An 11,180-nucleotide genomic window follows, 5' to 3' on the forward strand; every position below is an offset into this window, starting at 1 on the left:
ACTCTCGGGAAAACGCTTTGTAAATTCCATATTATGTACACAGAAAGGTCAAACTTTCCATCTCTGCATCTGTGTCCAATTATATGAAGTAACCCCAGAAGATGGCCCGTACTGACTGATCATTATTTTAACAACTAGCAGCTTTACTTCACTAGTATATGATCCTAATTTCATTTGAAAATTTAGCAAATAACAGTTGCATTACGTTACAATTGTTTTCTCTTTTACCCAACCTTCCGATCTGGTAATATATACTTTTAAACAGCATTTACAGTAGTGAATCAAACCATCGAACTGTGTAATATGTTTCCAAGTAATAGACATTATTTAATCATTCATGTATGCATATTAGCGGAGACTTCGTCCTCCATTTAACACCCGGAAGTGGTGAACTATTGTGCCCGCCTGTCAGCCATATGATATGCAAGATTATAGATTGTAGCTGTTTTTACTTTTAGATACACATTTGAAGTTTATCAAAGAATTAGCCCTCACACGTTGTTGAGATCCATATGCAAAGCTCATGTCACTCTTTACGGATTGCACGGTCAGCACCGAGGTCAGTACCAGTTAACGTTCGGAACCGGACACGCCGTGCGGCCATTCAAAAGTAACTGGTAGTCTTGAACAGGCCTGGACGTGTTGCTATTTAAAAGAAGCTTATAGCCTAGAAAATGCTTGACTGTGAGGCCATTCAGAGTAACTGATCGTCTTGTACAGGCTCGCCCGTGTGACCGTTAAAAACAAATTGATAACCAGGGACAGGCCTGGCCGTGTGGACAAAAGAACTGAGTATAAAGGAACAGTTTTAATCCTGAATTGACGAGGAAGTACAACAATAGATTAGGACTGTGCTTAGGGTGTGATCTCAAGATAAGTCAATGTCAATGTTGAGCATTTTATACAGGCAAATTTTTAACCTTTTTCACAATTTCTTTCAAATGAGGTAACATGTTACAAGAACAAAGACACAAAGATTGTGATAAAGTCGATATAAAACTGTTACAGTAATTAAATCTTAAAATGTACAGAATCCGATCGGGATTTCTACCGGTAGAATCGCCAACTATTCTGTCAGAGATTCTGCTAGCGATCCCTGTCGACAAAGTCCCAATCGTGCCCTCTACTGGCAGAATTGGCGACTCTGTGAGATTGCGATCTCTACCCTGACTTATTTGTTTTTCTTCCGGGTCAAGTCAGTTATTCCTGGTCACTTGGCCGCAGCTTTTAAATATGTTTGTAGGGTTAAACAGAAACCTAGAAAATCATCAACAAACTATGGAATATTGCCTTTGATTGTTATTCATCCAATTTGTGTATGGAAATAAAAGCTATGCTATCTCATTGTATTTTTAACATGGGAATAATTCACTAATACAAGACATGTTAAAACAGTGACATCGATGAAAGAAGCCAAAAAAAGGCATGCTGGAAAATTTTGAATGAAAATATAGATTTTATAAAATTCTTCATGATCTGCCCAAACAGCCAAAAATATATTCCCAACGCTTAAAAGACTACACAAAGGATCCATTTCAAGTATTACATTCATTGGACTCAAAAACATGTTGTTTACAAGATAACTGAAATTCCGGTACGGGTACAGACTGTCACCGTGCTTCAGTCATTGAATAATTCAGAGAGAGATTTGTCAGAAAAGACCAAATGGCTGAAACAAGTCAAATGAATATTCAAAGACTTCACTCACTCTAACAACGTCTACCCGAGCTGTTACCTTATTTGGTAGAGGTTACCTTGGAAACCGTGTGACGTGATATTTCGTGACAGAAATGAAATACCACACGAACCTTCTCTACATTAGTTGATGGGAGAATCATGCCGTACATGGTACGGTGAGTTCGTGCGCCGGTACTTTTTAACAGAATTTCACAACAGAGAACTGGTACATTCAGAGCCGGCCGCCCCGCAGCAGAATGGGAGGCCTGTCGCCCACCAGAACATCCCTGGCGCTGCTGTGGGGTCTGTGCTGCTGTCTGTCAGGTGCATTTGCGACAACAGGTATGTAGCTAACTAGTTATTAGTAAAGTTACTGCAGTCAAGAAGCATATGACAAAAACAACCGCTTAGTACCAGCCTCCTCTCAAAGTAAATTTTACAATCTACATAGACGGTTGATAACTCAGACAGACAGACAGACAGACAGACAGACTGACAGACAGACAACATAACTTTACACAGTCTGCGCTTGCGCTTTGTAGATATACTGCTCAAAAAACTGTTCTCCATATATATACTCCACACATGACGAAGTATCTATAATCATAGTTTGGTAGGTTCATAGTTGTCTTCATAAGCGGCTTCTAACTGGCTTAGATGAGCGGTTATATGTCCTTTCAGCTGGCGTCTATCTAAAACAGCGCCTTTCTCCGCTAATTAGTCTGAAAAGATCGGGACAAACAAGTTTACGAGATTCTAGCGTTCGACCTGCACACGCGAATCTAGCCACTACTTCTGCCATCGATGAATATCTAATATGCATTCTCATTCCAACAAACGCTGTTGTTGTTTCCCCATCGGTATCGTCAAACACATGGAAAAAGATACTAGTAGTTGACGGAAATGTGCCGTGAAATACTGAGTATGCAAGGGTCCTTGCAGTTTACCCCCCGGAACAACGCGGTAGAAATTTGCAAAAAAAGTAGCCGCACCTGGTACAGAAAATTTCGTTCACCATTAGTCATTCATCAGGCTGGTAATTCAGTCGTTGATAAAGTTCTGTACTTATAAGCATGGGATATTTACATGCCGGCGCCACCTGGTGGTAGGAGGTAGAACTGGCTATTAGAGTCAAGGTAAAGAAAGCAGAGTGACTACCGAAATGTTAGTTGGTAATAATAAGACATCTTGATGTTGTAAGAAGGATTTTTATCATATCGCAACGATTGCTTGCTACGACTTCCCGTAATATCACACATCATAGCGACTTTGAAATGAATATGTACATTGCAGAGACAGTACGTTATTTTGTTACGATGGACGACGTGATAAAACGTAACGATACAACATAACGTTAATCCACCCTGAGGTGGCTTGTTACTTTAGCCCTGTCCCCCATTTAGCTCGCGTTCTACTTCACAGTTTCCCTGTAAAGACATCAAATTAGCATAATTTTTATCAAATGATTTCTTCTCTACCAAAACGACATAGAAACCGTACGTGTCAAAGTCCTTTACTTTCTAAAAGCTACTCCTTTCCTTACTAAAAGATACTCATCTGTCCGCGCTGATATTTCAAAATTTGAACGTAAACTTGCGTAAGACACTTTTGTCAGATTTCAACCCCGCGTGCTTGGTTGACATCTTGTTTGTACTCCCCCTATTTATGTTGAAAGTATAAAGTTTATTTGAATAGAATACATAGTAGTCCATAGGACTAAATTGCGTATTTCATAACAAAAAGTTGGTCATAAATCACAAGCAATGTCCATTATCAACAACATCAGCGAAATACATACAATATACATACACATTAAAATTGTTCAGAATCTCAGGTACTGTACTTATCATCACCTAACCACATTTGATATACATTCTTATAAAATAAACTCTATCTGACATAAGTACTTGAAAAATTGACTCTATTTCACACGGACAACGCCTAGGTAAATGTTTGTCTGGACAAACAAGTAGCACTTCGCATATGTTAATCGAGTCCCATTTTACGAGTCACCATTAAGCAGTCCGACCAAGTAGGGTTTTGGAGAGTTTTTTGCTCGTGATTTACGGCAATAAGGAGTGTCAAGGTAATGAGAATTGCGGGTTACTCGTCCGGAAATGTCGAACCTCGGCGGGTGTAACCAGTCCCGGAACTCAGATTTCAGTAGAGAAACGGCAAATGAACGGCAGATGCCGACACGACGGTCCGCCTGAGAGCTGAGGTTGAGCGTAACCAATGCATCCTGGTAGTTGTTGTAGAGGGGCCCAAGGGTGATCTTGCAAGCCCTCTTCTGAATGCGCTCCAGGCTTGCAATTTACTTAGCAGCCAGGGACGGGTGCCACACCGGAAGGGCATACTCAAGTGCTGGCCGGACATATACGGTATACACCGTCATTAAGTCGGAAGCTGACATGCCGAAAGGTTAAAGTTTGCGCAGTAGGTAGAATTTTCTATTTGCACCTGAGATCATATTACTTACAGGCAAGCTCCAACTTAGATCACTTTGAACTGTCACACCGACAACGTTGACGGACCCTACGGTTTCCAGGACATGATCTTCAAGGTTGAGTGGGTGCTCCTCCTTGCGACCCCACTGATTTGTTCTTCCATACCTTGTCAGAACCATAACTCATAATAATAAATAACGTTTCTGTTTCAAACGTTGTGACAAATTGTCAATAACGTTGCTGAGTAACCATTAAGTAACCATTTTTGGCGTATCTTATTACCTGGTTTTCTAACCTTCATCAACGTGTAAATAACGTTGTTTCCTGTGTTCTTTTGTAGCTATTGTCACTATAAGCGATTAGTTGTTTTGTATTGTTGACATTGTCTTGAGTGTGGGAAGGGCAACTTGTAATGGCGTTGACACACCTGTTTTTTACCTGAATTAAAAAAAGGAATAGAACATTTTTTTTAAAGTCGTCAATGAGTAGTATAAGAAACAACTGTTTATCCAAGGATGCTTTGTAAAGATAAAAACACCTAAATTTATCTTATATTCAGTCTTTGTTAGTTTAGGATGTTGGCTGTAGATAATTGTATAAACACAAACAGACAACATTACTTGACTTAGTCTGCGACTGTGCTTTGTAGAAACGCTCCTCGTAAAACTGTTAAGTACTTGCATATTTTATTTGAGACAAGTTCCTTAAAATGGCGAAAATACGTCTACGATATACCCATTTTGCAATTCTGAGGTACGTTTTTGAATACGGCATTTGGCATCATTTCCGTGTCGAAAATACAAAAGCAGAATACGTACCTTTTGTTTAATCCATGTGCCGTGTGACATTAAGTACGTGACGTTCGACCTACCTGCGCACTTAGGTGTACCATGGAACAGATGGTTATCTTCTGTGCATGTTTGACTTCCGGCTTCTTCCAGTAGAGCTTGCTTAATGATTCTCCGTCCTCTTCCCCAGGTTTGTGGCTGGCACGGCAATCATCATGGGTTGTGGACTCCTCCGGCACACCGTGGGTCAACAACGGGGTGACATATGATGCCGCAAAAGCCTTGGATGGCAACACTGGGACCTACTGGAACCCTCAAAGCGATCAAAACTTCAACAACTGGTACATCGTGCTAGACTTCGCATGGTCCCAAACTCTGACCCGCATCGCAGTCACCAACTACGGAGACACCGTCCATGACGTCGCAGCCTTCACGTTGCAAAAATCACAGATTGGGAGTCCTTACGACTGGGAGGACGTCGTGTCCGTTACTAACGTGCAAGGAGGGACGGACCAGCGCCAGGAGTTTGGCAGGTTCCAGGAAACAGCGCGGTATTGGAGGTTCTTGATCACTCGGACCCACACCGGCTGGCAGCCATGGCTCACAGAACTGAACCTCTACGGATTCTCATCAGGTAAGGGGAAATGTCATTCCTTGTTTTAACCTATACAAATATGGATACTAGGGAGGGATAAAAAAAATAGTCACATTTGATGCTTTGAAGTTTAAAGCACTGCACTGGTACTAGGTTGAACGCCACATATCTTATAACACACGTGACGTAATATAAGCAAAGGGACGTTTACAATATCGCAACGATGGCGTGCTATGACTTCCTGGGATATCACATACCATAGCAATATTGTACTTAATATACACATTGCAGAGACTTCACATTACGATAAACAATGTAACACGACATACCGATACCACGCAACGTTTATACACTATACGTACGCATGGTATGTCATGCGATATTGTAGGAAATCGTAGCTCGTTATCGTTGCGATATCTCGAACGTCTCTACCACCACATCGGTATCTTAGCAAAGTGATTTTGTTGCGTATAACGGAATATAACGGTATTTTTCCCTAGACGATATCTTAGACGTAAAACGATATCGATTTAATAGTAAAAATACATAAGTCGTAGACATATTTTCGCTATTTGGAGGTACGATATTATGACACGGAAATGATCCCAGGCATAGTTGGCAAAATGACTTTTAACTAGCTTAGATGATCGATTATATGTTCTTTTCGATGTCGTTCACTTGAAATAGAAGAGATACAGGTCTATGTGATTCTAGAGCTCGACTTGCACACGCGATGTTCCGCAGTGCTTCTACTATACGCTCATAGTTGTGCGTAAAAAAAAATTGTTTACAATAGGTCACTGATGCTCATGCCTAATTCTACTGAAATTTCCCCTCGCAGTTATCAATGCCGCCTTGGATAAGACGGCGTTCCAAACAAGCACCCTTCATGGGACGGAAGGAGTTGCCGGCCTTGCCGTAGACGGGTTCACCAATACCCACGTATATGGCGGCATTGGGTCCTGTACACACACCCAAGAAGAAGCTAATCCCAGTTGGTGGGTGGATCTCGGCCAATCGTATATGATTGGCAGGTATGTATTTGGCAGAAGACGACATGTTCGCATATCTGAAAGCATGCTTTTCAAAAGAATGGCAACATGATGACGTACAGAGCCAACAGCACGACATTCTTTAGATTTGAATTAAAGGGATTTAAATTGGTGTATCAGTCAAGGCCTGACATAGGAGAGGTACAAATCATAATTGCATTGCTTGTATTTAAATTATGTGAATTTAGAATGATGTTTATATGGTAACATTAATCTTCAAGCAAATCCAACTTAATTGCCATTGCCATGACAATATCTACAGGGTAGTCATCTTCAACCGCCAGGACTGTTGTTCTGAACGAATCAATCCCTTCAACATCCACATCGGGGATTCTGACCAGGTCAACGAGAACCCCAAGTGTGGTGGTGATCATGAAATTGACGTGAACCAGCCGTCCGTTTCCATCCCGTGTCCGGAGATGGAAGGACGATATGTGGGCGTTCGTCTCGCTGGCCCTTCCCGAGTCCTGACCCTGTGCGAAGTCCAACTTTTCACAGGTAGGCGTTTGTTATATTTTATTTACTGGTGTGTTAAGATAAAAAAAAAATAGCGTACCTAAAAGTACGTTTGAGAACACCAGGTAGAAACAAGCAGCTGCACTTTGACAACATTTACGCAATCCTTTTGCTGTTTGGTTAAATCATTGTTAGGTTAATTAATGTTAATATACCTTTTGCATCAATCCAAGTCACAGAGGTTGTTAGTAACTTTGCATAACTTGTTGCATGCCGGTTTTTAACTTCATAGATGAGGTAAAGAAACTATTTGCAGAGAGCCTTACAACCATTCCTTATAGAGACGGGGGGCTGCCATAGTCTTTCTGAAACTTCTGATCCAATGCTGACCAAGTCACGTGATCTATTTTCATAACCGTATGTTATAACGTGAAGTCACAGAAGCAATGGTTTGTTTATTGCTTGACAAAGACTGGACTTGGACAGTCAAAAATTTGTCCAATTTCTGTGTTGATAATTACACTTCATCTATGCTTCAAAATGTTCCTAAACTGCGTTTTTTTAAAAATCTTGTAGACTGCCAGGGGGGAGATGGGGCGTCCTACCGAGGAACAGTATCTGTGACCAAGTTTGGCTTGACGTGTCAACGCTGGGACAGTCAGGCGCCTCATGAACACGACAAGACGCCGGCCAGCTATCCGTCATCCGGACTGGAAGAGAACTACTGCCGGAATCCGGACGGTGAACCCGGAGTTTGGTGCTTCACAACTTCAATCATGAGATGGGCGTTCTGTGACGTACCAGTCTGTGGTAAGCCCTGTATATCTATGTTTTTGTCACTTTCTTGGCTATTCAACTACAAAATCAATCGTGATTCTCATTGCACAAAATGGTGATCATAAGAAATGAGATATCATCGGTACATGAAATCAATCAAAAGGAATCAATTTGATGTGATTTAGATTTGCAGATGATACATATTTGTTGATGTCTTTTGACTATAATATTTCTAATATCTCAGTCGAGGTCAACCAAGTAATTTGTCCAAATGGAACCATCATGGACGAGACTCGAGTCTGTGATGGTAGGGACGACTGTGGAGACAATACAGATGAACTACAATACTGCTGTGAGTTGAGCACCAGCCTTTTTTTTCAGTGATAAAACACATTAGCATCTATCAACACATGATAGATGCTCATAGAAAATGTTCCTTGGTAGCTTTTCCGTTTAGGTCTTTTAAACTTTTTCTGGGACGATTGACATATATTTCCGCTAAATTGTAATAAAGTAATGCTTGATTCTGGTCAGGCCTCAACCTTAGAATTGATACAAACAATAAAGTTTAACTACATAAAGAGATTACCATAGGGCTTACTTAAGGCCTTTATGTAAACATTTATAGCACGTGTTTGAGGGCTCTGGGTAGGCCAAGAATCATAGGTTTGCCTAAAACTTACATAAGCCTCTTGTTAGCCTTTTGATATATGTTTTAACTCATGCATGATTTATTAACAACTTCTCTATGTTTTAACACAGGTGAGAAGCAACACACAATAAGCTGCTCCAATGGAAACTGCATACTTCCACGCCAGGTTTGTGACCGTAACAGTGACTGTGAGGATGGCAGTGATGAGCTGTATTGTCGTGAGTATAGTCGATACACTTTGTTTTGTATTTTCTGCCTAATAGTCTTGCCTCCGTCTTTTTTTTAATTGCAACACATCGAGACGAGATATGCACAGTAGTGCCGTGCTCAAGCATTCTGCTTATGTTAGCGGCACTGCGTGACTAATATACAATCAATAACAGAAGCACATGTACATCAAGAGGTTAACATGTGGAATTGATGATTCAAAAACGATTGCAATGGCGATTGATTATGAAAACGAAAACTCTCGTCACGGAATCTCCCTTTTTGACTATAATTGATATATCTACATGTGTCGTTGGTGTGTGACAACCGATGTACCGCGTACTGCATCATCATTACTCCTATCCCCAAACAGCACAGAAAACATGCAACTGGATAGAACAATATTATAACTGACATGATTTTGTAACTCACAGCCCTTTCTACCTGTGACAATGGGGCTCTGTTCTATCCGGCTACTCGATGTGATGGTAGAGATGACTGCGGAGACAACAGTGATGAAGAGAACTGCGGTAGGTCTCCAGAGAGGCATACACGGATATGCAACCTCACAATAGACCAATCCCGAAGCCAAGCCCTCCGTTAAAAACATCGCTTGGCGGACAAAAATGGCAGCCGTCGCTAGGTTGTCAATAATGCTGTATGAACACCAGTTTAGCTTTTTTGGGCTCCAAAACCCTTTCAGAGCGGGCCAAAGAAAAGTGCTACGCCCTCTCTGTTAAAGGCTCCATCCACCGAGTAGAGTTGTTTGAGGAGGGAGAGATTTGGAAATATCACAGCTTCCCTTCTTTTCTTTCTTTAACAGATCTAGAGTTAGTTGATACATTTGTACTAGAACAAAACAAAGTATAATGTTACATGTTTATAGTTGACTAAGTGGCTGCTAAAAACTATTGTATGTTTTAAACTATCTTCAAAACATAACTACCGTAATACAAATCTCTAAAACTATGTATATATTACACATGAACAAGAGGAAAAGGAAAGGTTTTGATCAGATAACATCTGATTCTCTAAGTATAAAGAATCACAAATCTGTTTGGAAAAATAAGAAAGTCTCTTACATGCCATTGTACTACTGGATTGTCTTTAAGGTATCTGAGACATATATCCTGTAGAAATCACTTCTAGCAAGGGGTTGGCAGTCATCGCTTTCTTAGTCATAACATCAGCTTATTGATAGCTTCCTGGGACCCATTTCAGAGTCACATCTGATACTCTCACTAGTTCTTTGATACTAGATATCTCAATTCTGAGACGCTTCTCTAACACTAGACTTGTTGATTCAACTGCCTGTACAAGGCTTCTGTTGTCAGTGATTGCCAAAATGGGTACATTGTGGGCTGTGCTTATTTGCAGGATCTCACGAAGATAGATAGCCTCTTCGAGAGCATTTGCCATTGCCAGAGTCTTTGCTGCCAGAGTACTTCTGTATACTCTTTAATTCTGCCACTGTGCCATGCTACAAGTGCACACTTCCCATAAGAGTCTGTCATAAAAATCAAATGACCACCGCAACTCCCACTATTCTCAAGGTTAGCCAGACTGGCATCAGCAAAAACAGTTAGACTGACATTCTGCATTCCACTGATTCGGGGATAGACAATTTCCCCCTCTGATGATTTTAGCTCTGTGACATTTTTTCACCGCGTCAGTCAAATGAGTGGTGGTAGCATGAGCACACTTAGTAGATAAATCTATAGTCTTGAAAGATATCTCTGGTCTTGTACCATTGGATAGCCAGTTCATCTTACCTACAAGTGACCTAAACATCGTATATTCCTCATTGTTAAGGTCCCTAACAATATCAGCTCGGGTAGTGGGCATGCCTCCATTGGACAAACCTTGAAGGTACTTATTCTGGTGTATCGTCACCTTGTCGTTCTCCTGAACAACACTGATACCCACATATGTGAATGTTCCTGACTCTTGACGGCTGGTGTGGTATTTCTTAGCAAGCGGCGAGATGATCTTTTCTTCAAACAGTTCAACGCCACCATACAGAAAGCCATATACATGAGTCAGAATGAATCCATGTATGACTCCATTTACATGATACAAAAACATTGCGGGTTCTATGTCCGAAGTCTGACATCCAATTTCAATGAGCGTGTGTTTCACTGACATATAGAATGTCCTTGCTGCGTCATTGAGACCATACAAACATTTACGGAGCTTCTATAATTTTCCCATCATTTCATAGCCTTTTAGGGGTTGTACAATGACGTCACGAGAAAACCTGTCACCTTATAAGAATGCAGATTTGATTGCCATAGTTTTTAGAATCCAGCCATACATGACACATAAAACTATGAATACTCTTAACACTTGCTTGATTAGTAGGACTATCAATCATATATATATATGCTCTTGTTCCTCAAAAGCCCTAGCTACCAAACGGTATTTCCTTGAACCATCTTCTTTGATGGTATCAACCAATCTTGTTGAGATGTGGTCTTGACCTGTATCGTCTATCATATCAAAGATCTCAAAATCCTTCAGTTTTCGCAT

At 40.8% G+C, this 11,180-nt stretch overlaps 1 protein-coding gene across 1 annotated transcript; it reads left to right on the forward strand.

Annotated features, from left to right (window-relative positions):
• Positions 1–1,934: 1,934 nt before the first annotated feature.
• Positions 1,935–9,402, forward strand: LOC136420286 (uncharacterized). The gene is made up of 8 exons (XM_066407136.1): positions 1,935–2,019; positions 5,103–5,546; positions 6,349–6,541; positions 6,822–7,057; positions 7,592–7,825; positions 8,037–8,144; positions 8,555–8,662; positions 9,086–9,402. Exons 1-8 carry the CDS (start codon positions 1,935–1,937, stop codon positions 9,253–9,255), a joined length of 1,578 nt encoding a protein of 525 aa, XP_066263233.1. The 3' UTR covers positions 9,256–9,402.
• The last annotated feature ends 1,778 nt before the right edge of the window (positions 9,403–11,180 follow it).

Source organism: Branchiostoma lanceolatum, chromosome 15 (genome assembly GCF_035083965.1).
Source record: "Branchiostoma lanceolatum isolate klBraLanc5 chromosome 15, klBraLanc5.hap2, whole genome shotgun sequence".
In the NCBI taxonomy this organism is placed as follows: domain Eukaryota; kingdom Metazoa; phylum Chordata; class Leptocardii; order Amphioxiformes; family Branchiostomatidae; genus Branchiostoma; species Branchiostoma lanceolatum.

Coding starts and splice junctions, on each gene's coding strand:
- LOC136420286 (XM_066407136.1), top strand. CDS start 1,935: ATGGGAGGCCTGTCGCCCACCAGAACATCCCTGGCGCTGCTGTGGGGT. Junction 7,058..7,591: donor CGAAGTCCAACTTTTCACAG/GTAGGCGTTTGT, acceptor AAAATCTTGTAG/ACTGCCAGGGGGGAGATGGG. Junction 7,826..8,036: donor CTGTGACGTACCAGTCTGTG/GTAAGCCCTGTA, acceptor CTAATATCTCAG/TCGAGGTCAACCAAGTAATT.